At 41.1% G+C, this 23,671-nt stretch overlaps 1 protein-coding gene across 1 annotated transcript in view; it reads left to right on the forward strand.

Annotated features, from left to right (window-relative positions):
• Positions 1-16,828: 16,828 nt before the first annotated feature.
• cntnap2a (contactin associated protein 2a) overlaps positions 16,829-23,671 on the forward strand; it is a gene marked incomplete at both ends in the record, with an annotated part of 308,927 nt that continues 302,084 nt past the window's right edge. The window contains one exon of the mRNA XM_083995741.1: positions 16,829-16,931. Coding sequence (XP_083851867.1) covers positions 16,829-16,931 — 103 coding nt within the window. The remainder of the gene's footprint in view (positions 16,932-23,671) is intronic.

Consider the following 23,671-nt stretch of genomic DNA (forward strand, 5'->3'; position numbering starts at 1 on the left):
TTAATCTATTAATTTGGTATTTACTATAGCGTGTCATTGAGAAAAATGTACAAGGTGATATATTCTGTAGTTGTAATTGTTGTAGCTTGTTATTGTCCATTTGGGAATTGCTCAGGATTCGAAAACATATTGCTTGAAAAAAGTATTTGCTTGAGCCATGAGCATGATGAGGATGGTACCATCTCTGTCTCATTCTGTGCCTGGAAAAACCTGTTGCTGCCCCATCTCATGGATGGTTCACCTCCATTCTGATTTCTTTTTTCAGGTTTCTTATTTGGTTGGCTGCTGTTGCTTGTTGGTTATTGTCACCACTGTGTACATGCTTGTCCAGTGCAGCCAACGCCTGTCAAATGGGAAGCAAAAAAAGCAGCTGCTGTGGTCAAAGAAAAGCCTCACTCCTCAGTACACCACTCCTGTCATCAACGGGTAAAGACTGGTGGTGTCTTGCACAATCCTTCCTCACCCATGTTCTTTATGACAATACGTGTGAGATTATTATAGCTGCAAACTCAATTCACCGCTGAGCAGAAAATGACTGTGACCACACTACTGATCTGTGGCCACTGCCTTGAAATCACAATATGTCACATGCACATAGACAAATTAAACTCTGGATGATTATGGCACTCAGTAAGCCAGACACATCGTAGATTTCAAAAGAAGTGGTGCCATATTTTCTTTAACATTCAGTTTTAGAAAGGTTTAAAACATTTATTATGGCACTGATGGAGAAATACATTTGGAAAACACTTTCTTTCAAAGTTTCTTCACAAGGTCAAAAACAAAACTTTTGCCCCGCATACTCGTAAGAATTTATTAAATCTCAACTATGTTGTAAGTAAGTTGGAAGTTTTCATGCTGTTCAGCCAAGACATAATCACTATTATCATCTTTCAGTAATTGTGATGTGTAAACAAAAAGCCCTTTACAGGGATCAGCATTTTTTCTACAACAGCCTTAACCATACAACATTTCCATTATCTGTGCTGCGGAGTATACACGGTACAGGATAATCAAATGACAAGATGCAGCCCACACATCATCATAAGCCCTGTTTCGACACAGCCATCTTGGGTGATCCGATCCACAAGTGGACAGCTCAAATGAACAAAGCCATGGTGAGCTCATTTGAGAAGAATATGCGTCAATGGCCACATAGAGAGACTGCCTACATCAGCTGACATGCTCCAAGTCTAATTAGTCCCACCACAGTTTCATAGAGAACTGAAGATATTTTACTCTTCCAAATAGCAAAAACCTAATTTCAGTGTAGAGCTCTGCACAGCACAATTAGGTGTGAACTAACGTGTTACAGTAGCTGTCAACTTGCGATTGGATCACATGAGATGCTTGAGAATGCAACATCTAAACAAGTAATGAGATGAAACATCAACCCCCCTCTTTACTTGTTTTCCAGTGATATGCATAGATCCACTACTACTGTAGTCCTATTTCAGGGCAAGCCTAAGTGGAAGTTGAAAGTATGGTCAAGGTATGGTACCTCAAGATAGGATAGCATTTATGTCACAATGTGTTTGTTTATTTATTTGTGATTAAATCTCTGAAATTATAGTTTTTATGTGCGTGTGAAATCATCCTAGTCAACATTTCTGCAGCCTATGTGTTTCTTTCAGAACAAAGCCTGCCTAAAATGAAATCAGTAATGCAGGATACTTGCATATAAATGAAATTTGTGGGAGACTAGAACAAAAGCACAAATCAGCCACTGAGATAGAAACTCTGGGAATCCATTCGAGACATGAAAAATGTCATTCTCTCCACATGTTGAGGCTACAGTAAAATGTGTGAAGTGCATTTTAAAGTGTTCTCTGAGCCACCACTAAAAATTCACTCCATAGTCAGCTGCAGTCTTTGAATGTGAAGTAGATTAATTTGAGTTGAGAGAAGGAAACCTATTGAGAGTGTGGGTGAAGGGTGGAAAAGAGGACCAGGAATGAATAGCAGACTTGTGAACTGAAGAGATAAGGTATCTGATCTCTATCGGTTATATTATTACTTGCTCTTCCTTTTTCTTTTCCCCTCTTCCTCTCTTCCCCTTGCCCCTCACTGATTCCTTTAGGCTCATTTAGTTAATTAAGGCCATGAAATGTTTCAGAAACCAATTATGCTGTGACATTATTAAAAGACCACCCTTCCTTGTAAGTGCAGATTGTGTCTGTTTCTTGTCCTCCAAGAGAAAAGAAACTTGTCTGACCCAAACGGCCATTGAAATTGGGTTTGGATTTATCCAGAGAAAAGCAACCTCAGCAACTTCCAGTTTCCTTTGTCTGTTTTCTTTTTCACTTAACTTGTGGAGCCACAATTTCTTTTATTACCATATTCCTGGGGAAACTCTTATGAGGCAGTGACAGATTTCGACAGTCTTTGCAACTGGATTTTCTATTATGAATAAAAAGGGCCTGACATCAGATAACACACAATGCATGGGAGGCACTGATAGGATCTCTTGTTAATTTTGGAGGTGGATATCACAGGTTGAAAACATTGGCTGGAGCTTTTTAAGAAATTCTTCAAACACAGCTGAGGCTGAGAGGGCTGCACCCTTAATATTGTATGGTTATGGATGTGGACAATAAAGTTTATTATGGGTGGTTGCAGTACAGGGTTATTTTATGTCTTCTGCATAACATCAGTGATTTAAACCATTAAAATTTAAGGATGATTTTGACTTACAGCAAAACACTGTTTCATGGTAAAATATTGCCTTTTGCATTTTTGTCAACATAACTTGCTTTACCTGATGCTGATCGATAAAAAATATGTAATTAAAAGGGTGGAGATACTGTCCTTTGTGCAAGGGTATGTTTGATTGCTTGGGTCAATCAAGCTGAAGGTCCTTGCAAGACCATAAATACTGCTTCATTGGAGAACAGGTGCTGATACTGTACTTGAATAACTGTACAAAATTTCAACTGACATTTTTCCCTTCAATGATTGAAAATCATGTTACTTTTCATCATACAAACACTCCGCACACGAAAACAGCAAATGTACCAGTAGAGGGAAGACAAAGGTTTTTGCTCATGCAAATCAACATAGTGCATAAGTTGACAGTGATTTGCACTACATGCATAGTGATTTGTATTGTAATGCTATGATATGTATGAAGTGAGACAAGCAAGAGAGAGCCAGGATTTCACACAAGTGCAGATGTTGATTTCCCTATTTCTAGTGCTATTTTGAGAATATGCAAATAATCCCTGGAACGATTGACACCAAAGGTCGTTAATTAACATAAGTCAATTCCACTGTGATTCTTTTGGGAGTGAAATGAAGCAGCACTACCTTCTCTCAGTAGCCTACACATACAGTGCATGTGAAAGAGACATGCAGCACAGAGCAAGTGCAATAAATTGGGATTGATAAGGATGAAATTATACTTTAAGATAAGATAAGACAGAATGAGATAAGATGAGTTAAGATAAGATATGATACCATACGATAAGATAAGAGAAGTTAAGATAAGATAAGATGCTATGTCAAAACAGGTTTGACCTTACCCCAGGAGACTGAGGTTTGACCAATAGGCTACAAAAGAAGTAGGCCTAGTTGATTTGTCTTTTAACCATTATTATCATTATTCTTTATTATTTATACTACTACATAGTTTGGTTTGGTTACACACACCAGGATCAATTTTTATTGTTGCTAAGGTGGTGATATGATAATAGAGGACGTTTCTAACCTCCTTTGCAACCAGCTCTCATCATGGCTGCTGGTTAAATACCTGGTTAGGAACCTTCCTAAGCCAAAAACGCTGATTTAAAGACGTCAAGCCACGCCCCTTACGCACAGCCACGCCCACTCAGAGAGTGCGCGCTCCTTTTCCTCTGCGCTTCAGAAGTCTACGGATGATGTCATAGGGGCTACCAGTACCTTGTGGTCAGTGGTGGACAGGTGAGAGCTGCTGCGCGGGAGACTGAAATACAGACATGCAGAGCAGGTAGGAAGAAAGGCGGGATAAGGGGAAACACAGAAACACAATAACACAATTTAGAAGAAAAAAGAAAAAAGAAAGAGTCTGACTGGAAGCATAGTTTTGCTTCAGGACGTCCCACCAACGTTACAACTAGCTACTCCCCCTGTTTCCATATTGAAGCTAATGCTAATAGCTCTTAGTAACGTTAGCTAAAGTGCCTGCTTTGACCTAGCAGGAGGTTTCAAAACATTTGAGAAGTTAATACAAAGTAAAAGGCCGATGTGTTTTTGTTGTGTTGCTGGATAGCCCGAGAGCTTTTTTCAGCTGGTCTAATGTAGGCTAGGCTACTTGCTATTATCCGTAACTCAGTGGAAATTTAACATGGTCAAACACAGGTGAAACGTATCACATTAATTACAGCTGCTGTCAGGTGTGTCAGTTAGGGCTATGCTAAAATGCTGCATCACTGTCATGGCTTACAGGCACATGTAAATTGAAGTTAGCTAGTAGTAATGAGATTAGTGCTATTTGTGCTTAAATTCTTTCTTTTTTTTTTTTTTTTTTCCAAATGTCTGCTGTGGTGGAATTTTTGACTTGCAAATAATTCAGAAGAGCAAACAATGAGCTACCTAGCATGACAGTTAAGCCAGTTGCTGCAGCTAATGCACAAGAATATCATAACATTTTGAAGCTGGTTCTTATCATTTGTTTAGTTTTTTTTCTCTCCCCATAAATTTCTATCAATCCATGTGAGCTGAAAAGATAGTGCTGGACTGGCTTTTGTAACCTGAATGAGATATAGCCTAACTGTAACTATTATTTATGACACAGAGGCTCTGAAGTGTGCACTGAGCGCACACAACAGTTTTCTGCTTAAGCTTTGTGTTAAGGCTTTTTCAGATCAAATCAGAAAATGTCAGAGAAATCATTATCAATAACAAACAAGGACGTGGTTGTTTTGGTCCAAGTAATTCAAAACTCCCCTGTAAAACGGTGAAGGTCAGGTTTCTCTTTAGCAGTAGCACTATTTTTTTTATTCTATTTTCTCCTGATTACCTATTTTGCTATTTATTGCTCTCAACATTATTTTTCACACTTTTCGAAAGTCATCACCTATAGCCCAGCACCTTATTATTTTGAAGTAGATTGTGGCATTTAACTTACACTTGATACTGTCAGTGTTTAGTGGTCTGATGAGTCTGTAGCTATGCAAAAAATAATGAAATAGATACATTACCTATACTTTATAGTTGGGTGCAATAGAGATTATGTCTTATGAAGCCAGTGCCTTCTCTTCTTATATGATTTAGGTAAACAACAGCAGCAACAACAACAAAACATTTGAATACAATTCTAACAGTCCCTATTTATTCATGATAATAGCAGCACTGCTACTTTTGTAATCAAACGTGCAGAGCTCCAGGTGCGACTTTGGCCAGACTTGTTAAAAAGAAAATTGCCATTTGATTAACTAGTAATTATTGTTCTGGTTAGGCTACTTGTTGTTTGGGATGGAGGCTGTGGGCTTAGGGTAAGACATTTATTAGCAGAGAGAGAAGTTTTTTATTGATTCACAATGTTTCATATATCCATTATCCAGCGTTAGGCTACCTGTTGATTTGCAGTACAAACTTTAGGAGGATCAAAATGCCACGTCTTCTGTACATATAGCCTACTTTTTTGTGGTTATTTTAACAATGTCTGCTGCTGGATGTAATTTTTTTTAACTAGCTAGCTGATCTGCTGTGTCTAACTGTGGTTCAACAGTGACAACATCACTCCAGTGAGAGACTACATATGGAATAGATACCTGCTACCCTCAGATGACTGCCTCTTCAGCCTCAGCACACTAAAATAATGACTGTGAGTAATATAGACTGCTACCTTCCAGCTGTTGTGGATTATAGAGTTGATAAAAATCAGTATTATTTTCGCTGTCTAGCTGGTATTACTGTCAGTCAAAGAGAAGATAACATTTTTTGCATGATTTAAATGTCAGCTAGTCTTATAAGAGACAAATGGAAAGACAAATATATCACAAATGAGTAGGAGTATTTGATTTTTGGTTTATATGAGGTTGACATTTTTAACTGCAAGTAACACAACATGAAATTGACAGGATTGCAAATTGTGTTTGAGACTTATTTTCCCTGTTGGACAATTTTTTAGGTTATTTCTACTGCAAACATATTTTGCATTAGGTACTACCACAGTATTTATTCAAATAATTATGTAACTATGTTAAAAGTTTTCCAAGTATGAATATCAATTTGAGTAATTTGTATATCTTGCGGGGAAAATAGAGTCAGTAGTTGGGTTTCCATCCACCTTTTCTTATGCGCATTTTGTGAAAATGCGCATAAATACTTGAATGGAAACGCCAGAAATTCGAATAAAGGCAGTAAATGCGCATAAAAGTTTATACGCTTGGAGGGGGTGGATTTGTCAGCGTATCGAATAAAGGAAATGCGAGTTTTTGTGATGGAAACAGATTATGTGAATTGAGGCAGAGTTTGTGGGTGAAGTGCTGCTGGACTTCACCCAGCAACGTTCAAAGAAATGGAGAACGACGCCCCGGTGTCCCAGCTCTCGTCTCTGCACCCCGCGACACAAACGCGCTCCGTAACCCATAATCTTTTGTTTATGACGGTTAAGACTACACAAACACACGCCGTAACATTGTTATGTAACTTATTGATTTTTCACCGGCTTCGTATGTAAACAGATGCACATGGAGGAGAGGAGTATAACCAAAACAGCGGAAAAGCGAGCAGACTGTCACAGTTCCCTACTGTCTTTCTGTGTAAATATCTCATGTTACAACATGAAAACCTGCAGCTTATATTCAAGTGTGGCTTATATGTACAGTATTTTCTTTTAAAATGTAGCTGGTGCGGATTATACAGGTGCGTCTATAGTCCGGAAAGTACGTAAATTGTCCATGATGTTGAGTGTCAGCTGAGTGTCAACTGTTGGATACATTCACGCTCTCTTATGACGTAATCTCACGGTGCACTCCTCCTAATCGCAAAACACTAATGAATGGAAACGGGCATAAATTCGCTTTGCTTTTTGCGCATTTTCACAAAATCCGCTTTTAAATTCGATACGACTTGGATGGAAACCCAGCTAGTGAGACTTCATTAGGATGTACTTATACTGGGTAGGGTCTCCGTTTCCTCTCTAAACAACCTCCATGTGGCATTAGTTTTACAGGGTGATAAAAACTTTGCTCTGATACTCTGACCCATGTTGACATGATGGCATTACATAAATTCTGCATATTTGTCAGCTGCACACCTACTGCTCATGCTACCGATCTCCTGATCTGCCACATCTCATAGATGCTGTATTGATCAGGTGATTGGAGAAGCTACACACTGAACCAATTTTCATCTTCCTGAAACCAGTTTGAGAAGACCTTGGTTCTGTGATATGGTGCTTTACCATGCTAAAGGTAAACATTTGGACAGTGATGAAGTGTGGCTATAAAAATGTGCACCTGGCCAGAAACAACAGATTGGTTATCCCATTGTATGGTATTTTGGCATCCAAAGTGTGCCAAAAACACATTCCCTACACAACCACCACCACAAACAATGGCGTGGTCCTGTATCTGAGCCTTAGATTTCTGTTCTCAGCTGACAAGATCCCAACATGTTCTTCAGTTGTTGAAGCTCATCCATTCTGAGACCCTTCTCTTCTCACCACATTGATGGTTATCTGAGTTACCATAGCCTTTCTGTCAGTTAAAAGCAGTCTGGTCATTTACCCCTGACCTCTCATTGACAAGGTGTTTCTGTCTGCAGACCTGCTGCCCCTGTTTTTGTTTTTGGTACCTGTCTGAGTAAACTCAAGAGACCTTTGACAGTGTGTATATGTGTGTGTGTATCTGTGTCTGTGTGTGCATATGTGAGGGAGAAGATCCCAAGACATCAACAGTTTCAGATAAGAATCCAGTCTGTCTGGCATCAACAACCATGCCACAGTGAAAGTCGCTGCGATCCTACTATTCCCCATTTTGATGAATATTATTATGATTGGCAGATTAGATAATATCTTAAATGAGAAGATGTTTAGGTGCTCCTAACGAAGTGCATTTGATTTGATTTAGTGAAATTACTCTTGGTGAAAAATTATAGGGTGTAGCTGGCTGTTTAAATGTTTTTGAAGACAAACTCAGTTTGGCAAATGTGGAGTTTATTTTAAGTAAATTTCAAGTTTTTCCTGAAAATTGACTGGTTTACTGTAGTATACCTATAACTGCCAAATCTATTTGCAGGTCAAGAAACAACTCTGCACATACCTCTGCTACCAAGTCTGTGGACATTCAACCAAGGGCAACATTGTATATGGATAGTTCATTAGGACCACACTTCCACATCCTGCAAACTGGCTGAGCTCAACTAATAAGGTAAGAAACAAGGTTAACCACCGAAAATATAGATGTGTCAATGCATGTAAATATACTATTCTCAGCCAGTGTATAAACCTCTAAATCACATTATGGCAGCATTACTTCAGAATGCATGCTGGGTGTAGTGATGTGTCAAGCGAGGGCATGAAAAACTGACTGTTATCGTTATTAAGCAATTAGAAGTAAAAGGAAAACTAAACTATATATTTGCCCACCTGTGTGAATTGCATTGAAAAGTATATTAGTTCTGGTTTGGAATGGCATGACAAATAATGAGAGTTTTTAGTGAATGTAGCCATGGATATCATCGCTTGAACATAAATGAAAGACTTCAGGTGGCACATGCATGTAACGTACAATTGTGTGTGTGTGTGTGTGTGTGTGTGTGTGTGTGTGTGTGTGTGTGTGTGTGTGTGTACGTGCACATAATCTTATCTAACACTTATTCAAGTAAAAATCTACCTACCTATGACATTTGGCTTAATTAATATTTTTTCCCCATCTAAAAAGTAAATAACAGATCTGAATAGGGTCTGGAGACACATCCATGTTGTCCTCCTCATTGAGAATTTCTGTATCAGGCCTTGCACTCACCCACCACTTCTGCATTCCCTAATTTAAGCAATGACAAACCACTGCATGTTCAGCAAAGGAAACACAAGATTCAGCCAGGTTGAGTCAGACCCTGAGTCTAGTAGTGAAGAGTCTGTTGTGAAAAGATCGGTGACTCATATCACAATGATTAGTGTAGTTGGTATCATTTATTTATTTAGTTGTTTGTTAGTATGTAACCGTCAGTGGCTTATTAAGCAGCATTACTGGTTATGCTTATGCAAAATCCTTCTGCTGTCAAGGTTTTGGCCCTGGCAGTTTGAATCTGTTTTTTTGATCCTGTCATAAATATGCTGCAGTTTCAAGGTAGAAATATGCAGCTATAGCATGTCTAGTATCACATAAAAAAACATCAGATGGAACTCGTTAAAGCAGATATCAGTGGAATGTTTTTGTTAATATAAGTCCTAAATAGTCCTATTTTCCGTCAGCAATCACTTACATGAAGTATTTCAGCCTAAACACGAGTCTCTCCGTCACTCTGCTCTGCTGTAACCCGAGGAGAAAATTTTCCTTGTGGGATACAAGTGTTATCCAATGAGGAGAGAGAACGGCATGAAGGGCTGTGTGTGCAGCCAAGGGATGCGCGTGAATGTGGTGACGTAGCACGAGGACCAATTGATGCCTGACAAGGGCGGGGGCTGCTAACTCATGGTGCGTTCAAAGAAACTCGTACTTTGTGTTTTTCCTTCCTGTGAAGTCATACCAGTTCGATCTGGTACGAGTTCACGGGTCGGAAGTTACGAGTGGCCGTTATAGGGAACTTTCACAGACAACAGGATGGTAAAAACACGAGCTACGGGTTACCTGGAACGCTACCAAGTCGTAGTTGTGACTTGAAGCTGTAACTTACGGTTTCAAAAGCCTGCCTTGAACGCAGCATTAGCCGAAACGGCCGTGAAGCTGATATCTGCTTTAACAAGGTTGAAGATTTGATTTTCATTGGAGTCGATCCTTAAGAGATTTGTTCCGCATAACAGATGTTTTCTCATATTGTTTGTGAGAGATAAAAGTGGCATCTTTTCTAATGATCCCCAAACACATGACATGACATCACCTCAGAGACTTTTTTTTCTCTGTCCTACAGTGGATAGATAACAGCAGTGAGCCAGCCAGGGTAGCAGCTGTCTGTGAAAATTGCTCTTTTCTCACAAGCGTCTTACTTAACAAAACAGCCTTCCTCGGGAGATTCATCACTGCTGTCATCAACTTTTTTGTTCAAAATCTATGGGCCATCAGTCATCACTGTTATTTTTAAGAGATGAATGATGGCTGTAAATTACCATGCATGACATATTGACAAACCCATTTGCGGTCCTTGTGGAGAAAGAGCACTGTCATACAGCAAAAGGCATTGTGAAGGGGTGGATGGAGTAATCAACAGGCAGAGGAGGAAGAAGGGGGGGCACAGGGAAAATGATAGAAACAGACAATAAAGGGAAGGGAGGGCCATCACAGGAGAGATATATGAAAACTTTGACCAGAGACATGAAGTCATACTTGATATTATGTTGGTGTGTTGGCTGCGTATTATTAAGAAAAAGAAATGCCTCTCTGTGTGAAGTCATTCCCTGACTTGGCACTATATGGTTGACTGTGGCAGGAGCCATGAAATGTGTCTGTGCTCTCATCCATCCCTGTCTCATGAATGTGACACCTCAAAGTACTCTTCAGGAAATGTCTCGATACATTTCTTGGTACAGACTTTCACTAGGTACAAGGATGAACTGATTAGATTTTGGTGGTCAAACACTCAAAGGTCAACATAACTGTGATGTTCTGCACCAACATTTCTAGCTGTTATTCATTGTATTAATGAGGATCAGAAAGGGAGATTGTCATCTGCGGCTTGAATGTAACCGTGAAGCAGTTATTCTAGTTTTAATCTTGTTTTATCTTGGGAAAGATAATCTTTAGCTTTGGCTACCAGGCTAAGAAATTAATGCTAATACACAATTCATCCCTGTTAGCAAGAATTAATGTGAATGTTACAAACTCACACTGTTCGTAGCTATTTCAGTGACAAAACCAATTTAAAGACAATATTTTAATAAGATGGAATTTGAGAGTTTACTGTGGTTCAATATTTTAGTGGTCTAATGCCCCAGCTGTGCCTTTTTATGGTTTTTGTGTTTCGGTTTTGTGTGCTATAAGAATTACCTGAGTGATTTCTTCAGTGAAATCAAATTAGATTGTGTTTTCTTTAAAAAATATTACAGTAGTAACCCTAACCTGCGTGCCCCTTCCTGTGTACCTTTATGCCCAATTATATGTTTGTACTTGTACATGTGGCTGAATTGTTGCCTGGGTACGAGCACTGTATCATTGTTCCCTTCACTAATTAATACACTTATTTTATGTCTGAAAACAAATAAGACTAAACTGTACTGCTACAGCCCTAATAATACACAATAATAGTTTATAGTCCATTTCATGAGCCACAACCTTTGGTTGATGTGTTATACAGCCTGAAGGCAGTGGGGACAAAGGGTCTTCTGAACCTCTTTTTCCTGCAGCACAGTTTGATGAAATATTGGCTTCAGCTGTAGAAGAGGGTGGTTGCTATACTCAAAGGTGGCCTGCATCTTAAAGTTCATGGGTCTCTCCACAAAGAGTCCAGAGTCCAGACCCAGGTTTTGGTCCACTTTTTGTCTTGCCTGGCATGCTGATGCCACAGCAGACTGCAGCATACAGTAAAAGAGGACACTAGCCATCACTGATTGCTAAAAAGATGTGAAGCATGTCATTGCAGACGTCAAAGGACCCCAGCCTTCTGAGTTTGAGCCCTCCTTTCCGATAGATTGCATCTCAAACCACTTAGTCCATGAGCCAGACCACCAATCGCAATCGAAAGGGTGGGCAAATTCTTGTTGCTATTTTATTATTCCTATATATGTCCAGATTATTAATTGGTATGATAACCTTTGCACAAGAGTAGCTTAACAATATTTATCATGCATTCACTATTTTGACCATAAAAATGCCATACACTAATAGTGGCCATTCTCCGATGTTGCACGTTTCACAATTTGTGTGCCACTACTCATGATTTAGAGCGCCTTTGCAGTTGCAGAAAGGCCCTGCAGATAATTTTTGTTTGCCCCACTAGTTGGCGCTAATTCCACCGGGTGCATGAGTGAGCGAGGGGGAAAACCGGCTTTAATACTGCTGTTAGCAGGAAGTAAGAGAGGACTTTTGTGAAATCACATTATACAGGTAACATTTTTAATGGTTTATATCATCCAAGGTTAAGAAGGCTAAGATGTAGTGAGTAAAGATGACATTTACATTATAGCATATTACATCCATAGGTTTAGGGTTGTTTAGGGGGAACTGGGGCATTGTTCATTAGGCTGACTGCAGAAAGGAAGAAACTGTTCTTGTGGCGTGAGGTCCTGGTCCGGATGGACCGGAGCCTTTTGCCAGAGGGGGGGGACTGGAAGAGTTTGTGTCCAGGGTGAGAGGGGTCAGCAGCAATTCTGACTGTACGTCTCCAGGTCCTGGAGATGTACAGCTCTTGAAGAGATGGGAGGCTGCAGAGTGAATGACACGCCTCCTGGGAGATGGTGGTGCCCAGGAAGCGGAAGGACCCAACCAGGGTCACTGTAGAGTCACAGAGGATGACAGGGGGAGGGCAGGTGGGTCCTTTCTGAAGTCCACCATCATCTCCACTGTCTTCAGAGCGTTCAGCTCCAGGTTGTTCATGCTGCACCATGACACCAGACGGTCCATCTTGCTCCTGTAGGCCGACTCGTCCCCATCAGAGATGAGGCTGATGTCAGCAAATTTCCGGAGCTTGACAGACTGGTGTCCAGATGTGCAGCTGTTGGTGTACAGGGAGAACAGCAGAGGAGAAAGGACGCAGCCTTGGAGGGATTCAGTGCTGATGGTCCAGGTGTCAGAGACATGCTTCCCCAGCCTCACGAACTACCGTCTGTCAGTCAGGAAGTCCGTAATCCACCTGCACATGGAGTCAGGCACATTAAGCTGGGAGAGCTTGTCACAGAGCAGAGCTGGGATGATCGTATTGAAGGCAGAGCTGAAGTCCACAAACAGTATCCTGCAGGATCCTGGGGAGTCCAGGTGATGGAGGATGAAGTGGAGGGCCATGTTTACAGCATCATCTACAGATCTGTTGGCTCTGTAGTTGAACTGTAATGTCCTTAAGGTGGGTCAAGACGAGGCGCTCAAAAGTCTTCATGACCACAGAAGAGCAACGGGTCTGTAGTCATTAAGGCCTGTGATCCTTGTCTTTTTTGGGAACAGGAACAATGGCTGAGGCCTTGAAGCAAGCTGGCACATGACAGTTCTCTAGTGAGGTGTTAAAAATGTGTGTGAACACCGGAGACAGCTGATTGCCGCAGTGCTTCAGGGTGGAGGGGGAGACTTATACCCCTTTCCCACTGGCCAAAAAACCTGTTTAAACCCGCTAACAATCGGGTACACTGACATGCGTCAAACGACTTGGCAAGTGACGCGGATTAAAATCGCCTTCAATCGGCTCGGCTCTGACTGGCTTGCAGTGGGAACGCCAGACCCGGGTCAACCCGCTAATTTACGTGATGACGTTGGGTGTTACATGATGCCACGCCATTGTCTCACGTACCAAAACAAAGCTCTACTTGCATTTGAGACTGGGATTTGATCAAAAGATCAAAGAACACTGACCAAAAAAGATTGAAAAAAAAGAAGCGACACAGCGACAGTCTGTTTAACTGACGTGTTGTGCCGCGGACGTCCATCATAAGGCGTAACTTGCTGTCCTCCGCGGCGGGCGGCCGTGGCATGACACAGTGTTTCTCGCACTTCAGATGAAAGTGGGGCGACTGGTTTATGCGGGGGTCAGACAGACAGACCCGGCTCATTTTGGCCATGGGAAAGGAGCCAAATGCCGATTGTTAGCAGGTTGACCAATGTTTAAAAAACCTGCGTCAACCCGCTAATTTTAGTGGGAAAGCGGCTAGAGTCTGGGCCTGCAGCTTTGCAGGGGTTCAGTTTAAACAGTCTCTTCACCTCTCCTTCTTTTGGATTGGATTTGATTTCTATGATGGAGAGAGGTGTGAGAGGGGTGGGGGAGGGTGGCACTGGGGTGTGGGGCTGTATAGGTGATCCAGGTGTGGAGGAGCTGTTGCTGATCGATGGCTGGTGGTCGGAGGTGTGGGGGATATCAGGTCTGTCCCATTGTCTTTCAAAGCGGCAGTAGAACTCATTCAGGCTGTTGGCCAGGCGTAGATCATTGACAGAGGGACACTTGAAATACTGTACTGGCAGTATGCTCCACATTATTTGTGACAGAAGGAGCAAGCTCTTTAGTTGATTTTAATTGTGTAAAAAAATATTTGTTTGTTCTTGTTATTGCATGAAAGTAAAACATTTCATGTGTACATTCTAATTTTTATCACATTTTCATTCACATATTCCTGAGGTGAGTCTATTATTATTACAGTAGGGTCTTGATAAAAGGGAAAAACATCCTTGAAGTGATTTAGGCACCCTGGGTGGTCAACAAACAGCATAATACTGAACAAGCGCTATACACAGTTTTCAAGTTTCCACTCTACCGGTCCACCTATTCAACACATGAAAACCACCACTAAGCTACCTGTTTGCAATGGTTATCATGCCAAACTGTTCACTAGAGATGTCTACCAAGTCAAAAAAGCAAACTAGAAATTGCCCACCCGTTCGATTGCGGGAGGCCAATTTTGGGGTCTTGGCTCATGGACTAACTGGGGAAACAGAAACTTTAGGTTGTAATTTGTGGTCAATATAGGATTAATTGCCATACATTTGGTGATCCTTCTTCTGACCACATGCCTATAAACTACAGCTACTACAACTACAACAGACACAAAACTATTACTTTTCAGAAGTGCACATAGATTTGGAGCCTATAAGTCTTTATACAGATGCATAAATGGAGCGATAGTCATTTGGTTATTTTTATAAAGACATAACAAATGTACACAATTTCCAGTAGCTTGAACAGCATGCATTTATACTCTTTTAATTTACAGAATTTAAAATGTATACACACCGAGTCGGCATCATTATGGCACCAGCACCTACATCTTTTCAATTTCCAACTAATTATTTATTAAGAGAAATCTAATAATGCGTAATGTTGATACCCTGAATGAAACATGTCCTTATTTCCATTGGTACAGTAATGACAGATTATCAAATGACATGTTTTTGACCCATGGCCCTGCAGCCCAGAATCCAATATAATAGCATGCTGACTATCATAGCCAATCCTTCATTTGGAGAAATAAATTAGACATTACCACTGATGGAGCTGTCTGTTATGAATTTTCCATTTTCATCCACCATTTTCTCCATTTATAAAAATGTTCCCAGTAGTAATGATAATCACACATTATGTTCTGGACAGATGACAATGACTGAGACATGATAGTGACAAATGCTGACAGCCAGATATGGAAGGCAATTTGTCATTATGAAAAAAAATGTTTTACAGTTTTTGGATGATATCTCTAAATTGTCTTTCTTAAATACAAAAGAACAAAACATTGCCAGCACAAATAATTCCCCATAATTACAATAGATCATAGAGAGATGTACCTGACCAAGGCCAAAGGCAGTGTCTCTACAGGCAGCTCATATGACTTATGTTAGGTGTGAACATTTGCACCAAAGTCAGAGTTGTTGATCTTAAAAAAAAAAATTGCAAAAAGAGACCGTGCGGGCAGCAGAGCAGCTACTGTATGAACCAAGAGTTCAGTTTGAGCGAACTGTGGCTGAAATAATTTCTGCAGGACAACTGTCTATAACAATAACGAATGTAATGTCAAAAGCAGCCAATAATGAAATCCAGCCTCAACCCGACAATTTAGTTGTACCATAGATATGCTCACTGAACACCTCCAAGTCTGTAAAATCTGGAAGGAAGAAAACTGCCGATACATTCAAGAGCAATGACAGATATCGCTTAACTCAACTCTTGCCCTAAAATGCATCATCTGTGTCCCTGCAACGTGCCAGAATAAGTTGAGAGAAATTCTAACATATCATGTCACAGCTGTTTATTGCATGTAATGAATCTTCATATTTTCAGTTACTCCAAATAATGCAATAAGCACAGATGAAGGGAAACCTCAAGTTGTAGGGTGTACATTTTTTTAGAGCTTTTGGCGTGAGGATATGAGAAGGGTGCACTGAGTACAAGACTACCACCACCTAGAGAAGGAGGGGGGCACTGTCTGGCTATAAGAAACGGAAAGACGTTTAGAGAGGGAGAGAGAGAGAGGCGGCAAGGCTGAGATAAGTTCAGCACCACGGACAGCGCACTGGAGCGCTGGAGAGGAGAAATCACTCCAGTGGATTTGAGCTGCGCACAGTCATGCCTCCTTGAACTATTGAAGCCTATACTGTTATTTTCAGACGCACCCAGTCCTCTTGTCCCGTGCAGGTTGTTGTTTTTGTTGTTGCTGATGTTTTATCTTAGTCGGGAATCGCATCACATCACGAGCCGAGGTAGAGCTGGAGAGAGAAGTGCGTTCCGCTTCCAAGTACAGACCAGTCTGCCGGCGCGATCCTTACATCATCTCTTTATTGGAGAGAGAGAGAGAGAGAGAGAGAGTCAGAGAGACCTACATAAAGAGATACAGGAGAGAGAGGCAGAGTGAGTGAGTGAGAGAGCGAGCGAGGGAGAGAGAGAGAGAGAGAGAGAGCGCGCGCGAGGGAGAGAGAGACCGTGCAGCCACTCTCCTCTCTGCCAGTCCTCAACTGCGAAGCGAGTCTGACGGACTGACTAGTGTTACCACCACCCCGCTGTTTTTTTTCCTGAGTGTTCCCTCTCCCTCTTCCGTTCTGCTGCGTCCACACCGGTCGTTAAGATGCACCGGCACCGTCCTGCCCAGGGAATGACGTTGTTATTGCCGGTAGCTTTGTGGATTTTCTGCCATGTCAACGGTGTGCCCGGAGCTTTGCCAACAACCCGTAAGTTGTTAATTTATATTTTTTGGATATATGACAAAGCGCTGATGGGGTGAGAGTGGACTTGAATGGGAAGCAGAGCGACCCTGTCTCTGGAGCAGAGCGGTATAAAAGGCTGAGACGGTGCGTTTAGCAGCGGGGCTGCAGGTATCCCCACGGTGGTGCCAGCTGGTAATCTTGGGAGCTTAAGAGCCAGGCTACAGCGGGGAAAGGGAGATAGTGAGAGGCAGCGAGCTTACCCTCTGAGTTTAGACCTACACGTGTTAACTCTTCAGGATCTCTGGTCCAATGATTTTAGCGCCCGGGATTTTATGCCCGTTGGGTGTTTTCTGATCACCGGCTTCAGTGCCTTCAGAAAGAACTGCATTACTGAATGACATATCAGCTTGCCTGTTGTGGTTTGCTGTTTTTGTGCATGGGTTAAGAGTGCATTCGCGAGACGAAAAGTTTTAAATCAACTGAAAAAAATGTCAATTTCTTTCTGAAGCCTTTCTTTCTGCGTTTTATTTGGCATTACGTTATATAGTATGCACAATTTGTTTTCAGATCATTTCACTGCATTTCCCACCAGGATATCAAAATGCAGAGGTTTTGTTGAATCTCCAATGTTCAGTAGGGAGCTGTTCTGTATTGGACTCTGGAAGCTGATTCTTCACTGTTAGTGACCCAGAGGCAAATTAAAGATTTCTAATTTTTTAGCCTATTGCTTGTGCAGCCTGATGTAGATTGTTCTATGCAGTCTGAATTCTTATGAGTTTCTCTGCAATTACCAGGGCTGTACCTATTTTACTTAACTTAATTTTCAGCAAACCGTCCGTCACTGACAAACTTGGTGGAAACTTCTGTCGCTCAAATTATTATCATTATGGATTTCATGCAGCTTCACGCGTTAATCCAAGGGATGCCGTAGGATAGTCATTTTACCTTTAAAGGTAATTGTCATTATAGAGTTTGCTCAGGCTACACATTTGCTGACATTACATTTTTTGTCATATATTACTATAAGCTCTCGCTGTAATACGTATTCCCATGGGATTCTTGGTTTTTATTATAGAGCTGATTTCGTTCTTGTGGTAACTTGGATTTTTTTTTTGTTTAGCTGCCTGACGTTTTAAACTTTAATACGCTAATGTTGCTCATATCCGTCTATAAATGTGATTTTATTTGGTTCTTTATTTTACTGGAATTATCCACACTTGGCTTGGTCCGACCTTGCTGACGGAGACTGAGCCGACTCTCACGGCTCAGTGTGACTGATTCCTCCGGTGATCACCCGGGCTTCATGAATGTGTCCGGGGACGCGCCTCATTAATCATCCCGTGGCACAGACAACAGCGGAGAGAGGCTACGAGCCGCTTGTGCCTGCGAGTACGCGCGCAGCGGTGTTTGTCTGTGCGTGTGTGTGCGCGTCAGTTTGTGTGTGAGAAAAGAGAGACAGGTGGACTTAGAGGAACGGGCAGTGCGTTATTCTTTTTCAAAGCTGTTGCTCATATGAGAGCGACCTCACAGCGAATAGGTGTCAAAGCGGCAGTACTATTTATAAAACTTTATTGATTCCTTTATGGAAATCCTCAGTCCTCTTGCATCCTTCATTTGGCAGGTCTCACTGAGTCAGCCCCAGTGTCCCTAGAGCAAGACGACATCCAGTGTCTTGTTACAGGGCTCCTCAGCGGGGGGCTTCAACAAGGCTGAAAGACTTATAGGGAATGAAATTAAAATTTTACACAGCCACTGAATCTTTCAAACAAAAATGTCTATCTAATAAATAGTCCTCCATAAGTGCATTCTATGATAAATGTTCTGTTGAGAGATAATAAGCACCATGAATATTTTACAGTTAAAGTGCAAGAAGAAGAAACAAGTAATAAAGTAATTGTAAAGTTAGGGTTGGTTATGTCTTAAATCCCCTTAGTGTGGATAAAATGTATTTGTGCTTTTAGGTAAAGATCCACTTAATTTTTCATGTCGCAGCCTTATGCTAAAATAGTGCTTCATGTATTCATCAATCTATCTTCAGTGCCACATGTGAACAGTTGACAGTGAAAAGAGAATAAAAAAAAACAACAGACCATTTACTTGGTACTTATTTGAAGCACCTGGAGGTCAGTACAGCCTCAAGCCTTCCAGGGTATGACATATTCACCAAACAATAAAGTCGGCTCATGGGCCTTCCGTTTCTTTTGATCATTTTTGAGACATTTCTACACTTTGATTGGAGACCACATGTTAAATTCAATCAAATGGACACTGTCTATAAGGTCTGGCAACTGACGATGCCTTATTAGACCAGAAACCATGCCATAGGCGCAGATCTGAGGAGGACTCCAGAGATCTTTTGTGGAGGTGGGAAACATTTCCAGACAGATGAGCATCACCTTAGGACTCCAGCAGAGTGGCCAGATGGAAGCATCTCCTGAGTAAAAGATGTATAAAAGCCTTGTGGAGTCTGCAAAAGAGCTCCTATGACTCTCAAACTATGAGAAACCAGATTCTCTGGTCTGATGAAAGTGATATTAAACCACATGGTCTCAACATAATGTCCAGAGGAACCAAGGCACACGTATCACCTGCCTAATACTATCCCAGCAGTGAGGCATATAGTATCATGCTGTGGGGGTGCTTTATAGTGGCAGAGATGGGGAGATTTTACTCTGCTCAGCTCTGCCCTCCCTCACCCCTGATCAGAGATAGCCATGATAGCCAATGACCGCATGCACACAGCCAAGACAACTCAGAGTGGCTCAGGGACAACTCTGTGAATGTCCTTGAGTGTCCCAGTCGAAGTCATGATGTGAACCGAGTGAATCATCTCTGCACAGACCTGTAAATGTCTGCCCACCAAGAGTACCCATCTGACCCGACGCAGCCAGAAAGGATCTGCAGGGAAGAATGGCAAAAACGTTTAAAATCCAGATGTGCAACAAATGTACAAACTATCTTAAAAACAAAAAAAGTTTTCACTTTGTCATCAAGGGGTATTGAGTGTAGAATGAAGAGAGGAAGATTAATTTAAACAATTTTAGCAAAAGCTGCTACATATCCAAATGTGGGGGGAAAAAAGGGATCTGAACACTTTATATTATAGTATGGACTGTTTATTGTATCACTTCTAAAAATCCAACAATGTATTTATCAGTATTTTTTGTATTTCTTTTTTACATGTGCCAATTTCATGTATCTTGCTTAACAAAGAAATGGGACTTATTAAGAATATCTGTGTGTGGAGAAGGATCAGAGTAGGATTTGCAAGATAGGAAGCATGTGTGCGTTGGAGTGTGAGTGTGTGTGAGTGTGTGTAAGAGAAAAAGAGACACTCATACAAACGGATGTAGAATCGGATCAGCAGTGCTGACTTTATCCCTTCTCAGGCACTAGATGTGAAACACTCGGGGGAACAGACAATGTCATTGTGACCAATGGTCTGAGGCATGGACTAAAAAAGATTAACATTTCCATCCTACTGGGGCAAACACACACACATTAAAAGTCAATGGGCTGGTTGACCCACCGACTGTGTGGAGTCTCCCAAGTGCACACTGAAAATGCTGAGGTAAGTGAACCCATGTGAGAGAGACAGAGAGAGTGGTAACGGGAGATTTACATGTGTGCTCTGTCCTTTTGTATATGGGTTTACGTGCATTTGTGTACGTGTGTTCATGCATGTATGATTCTACAAATGATGTTATGTTGAGCAGTAAGTCAGTTATGTTCTCATATGCAGACTGTGGTACATCATAAAACCAGTTATCTGACTAGCATGGTGATATAAACTGCACACTCAAAGAAAATTAAATATACACAAAAGCACAAGAGCACACAAACAAGCTCGAAGGTGCATACACCTCCACCGATGCTCATACAACTCAATAAAAGTAGATTGTCTTTGTCCTTGTTGCTCCTGAACTTTATGCTCTAATGAGTTGTCACATTTGTTATCGTTATAGCAGACACGCCACAACAGGTGTCTCACCACCTACCATGGTGTCTCATAATCATTGAGACGTTATCTTTTCCACTTGTTGTGCAAATTAACATGTTTCTCTGATTTAATATTACAGAGAGAAATTACTTCAACAGTGTATTTTCTATTTGGCACACATTTTTATGGTCTACTATAGCCTCATTGTTTGAAAGAGCAAATCCTTTATTTAATCTGTCTTAAACTCTTCAGCTGTGCTTTGCTCTATCATCACTCTCACCAATGTGATGGACAGGGTTTGACATTTTAATATTCTCAGAACCAGTGTGTGAAAAGTAACGGATGTGCCTTTAAGTCACTGTAAGTGACACTGTGTGTGGCTAAATGGGATGCCCCTAGAGCCTGTCTGATATAGAATCACATTAGCCTTTTCTCATCTCATTAAGCATGCCAGGCCATTTGACATAGACATCAGTCTGGTTGCACCTTCAGGCCCACACAGGGCAAGCCAGCGTTTTCTGTTCCTTAGTGTTATTCATTTTATACCATGTAAAACAAAATTAAGATATTGTGTTTGATTGCTTTGGTATCACAAATGTTGTTTGATTGGTTAGAGGCATTCAGAATTCTTATATTTAACTATGTCTTTGCGTGCATGTGTGTGATGGCTCCCATTAGGAGGTGGTAATAATAGGATTAAGGCCTGAGGAGGCAGGCTGGTTTGCTTCAGATTAAATCAGTGTAGTGCTTGGTGTTCAGCTATGTTTGCTTACTGTAGCTATGTTTGGCCCCCAGTGTATCAAGTGAGGAACGGGTTGTTTGTTAATTGCACTTCCATTTCTCCCTCATGTCCTGTCTTCTGCCTAATTTTCTCCCCACCTTCTTTTTTTTATTCATCGCTTCTTCACACCAACACCATTTCAATAAATCTCCATCACCCTCTTTTATGTTCTTTTACCAGCTCTTCCTTTCCTGTCTGTCCTCTAAAGAAAGATGAACATATGTAACCAAAAACACTTTGCTCACTCTTTTCCAATTGTCTCATCCCTAACAACTCCTTGTGACTCTTCTTAGTCCTCTTTATGCCACCAAAAGCCCAGTTTTCCCCCGTACTTTCTCTCATCATTTCATTCAGTTTTTATACCTCTAGCCTCCTTCCCTTTACTTGTCCCTAAGTATCTTTAATTCTTTCTATCCCTTCTTGGCCTTCCTCAGTGGTTTTATCATCTGGCCCTAATCACTCTCCCCTCTATTTTCGTCTTCTTTTCTTCACCCACCCAGAGTCACATCACAATCTGTTCCATAACTGCTTGTCACTTTTTCAGTGGAGTAATGTGATGCTTCTACTTGTACATGCTCTTGAAACTCTCAAAGCCTCACCTGCTGTGCATGTGTCATGAATACTCAAGTTTCCTGAAGCAAGTCAAGGAATCAGAACTTCTTCTTGCACAGCAGTTTAAAACACATGCACGTGTACAGTTAATGTAGTTGACTTGGCAATAATGTCTAACTTGCAGGTTTAATCTCAATGAAAATCTAGTGCATCAGAACTGAATGGCATGTTAATATTCAAACATGCACAAAAATATATTTTTGCTGACACAGGAAACATTTAATAATAAAAAAAAGAAAGTTATTCCCACCACACACCATCCTAGACTTTTGTTGTATTGTTGCCGTTTTAAGAATTAAAACTTCTCTTACGACTGACTGCTACTGTAAGGCTATCCATGTTTCATCTTGGGAGCAAGGTCAGAGTGATACAAATGTACACTGACAAGTCATGCAGCATAATTCCCTCAACAATTTCAGTAACGTAACATGCACACTTTCCCACATACTCAGAGGCCCACACAGTGTAGCTCATATAGACTCCCCCTATTCTCCTCTGTCCTCCTCAGAAACATTAACACACAAACCCGTCTGACTTCACACGTGTTAATAGTAAACTGAACTGATGCAACTGCCTGTGAAGATACAAATATGTTCACATGCTGCACTGTAGATGCTTCGTGTGTGTGTGTGTGTGTGTGCGTATGCATGCGCATGCCTGTACAATGTGGAAGTAGGATTTGAACGTTATTCTAGTGGAATGTGTTCTCATTAGAACCTGTCAGAAACTGTCCACCTCGTTAGACAAGGGTCTCTGAGATGGAGCGTGGGCTGGCAGGATAGAGGGAAGAACAGAGAAGGACAAGAGAAGAGGTAGCATTTATCAGAAAAGAGAGCTGGATGAGGGGAGACAGTACGAGGAATGATGGTCAAGAGGCGAGAATTTTTTCTGACACCTTGTCATTCAATATTACTGTTATTATAATCTGTAGCTGTGCAGTCATTGCATGAGTCAGATAATAGACTGGACACTGTCACCTAATGGAGAAACCTGCCCCTTTTTTTGACACCTGGATTGGCCACACTAAGCAATGGCTGTAGTAATTGCTTTTTTTTCAGTTGGTATGAATATCAATTTACAGTAAAATCCATTTTATTCTTTATCATTATCACCACCATCATCAACATCACCATCATCTTCATCATTATCTCTGTGGAAGCAGTAGAAAGACAGCAGAAATACATGAACATAATAAGGGATTATCCAAATAAAGGTGAAATAAAACTAAATATTTAGGTTTAAACCTTCCTTAACCAAAATGTTAAGGAAGGTTGAAACCTGGATGTAGATGATGAAACCCTGCTAACCTCAGTTCTTCCTGAGCTGTAACTTGGGGCTAGACTTCACTGAGCCTTAAAAGACTAGCTCTGCAAAGCCAGTTGAAATCTCAGGAGCTCAGGTTTTGCTACAAGATTTTAATTTAGAAATCCA

Source organism: Trachurus trachurus (assembly GCF_905171665.1).
Source record: "Trachurus trachurus genome assembly, chromosome: 20".
In the NCBI taxonomy this organism is placed as follows: Eukaryota; Metazoa; Chordata; class Actinopteri; order Carangiformes; family Carangidae; genus Trachurus; species Trachurus trachurus.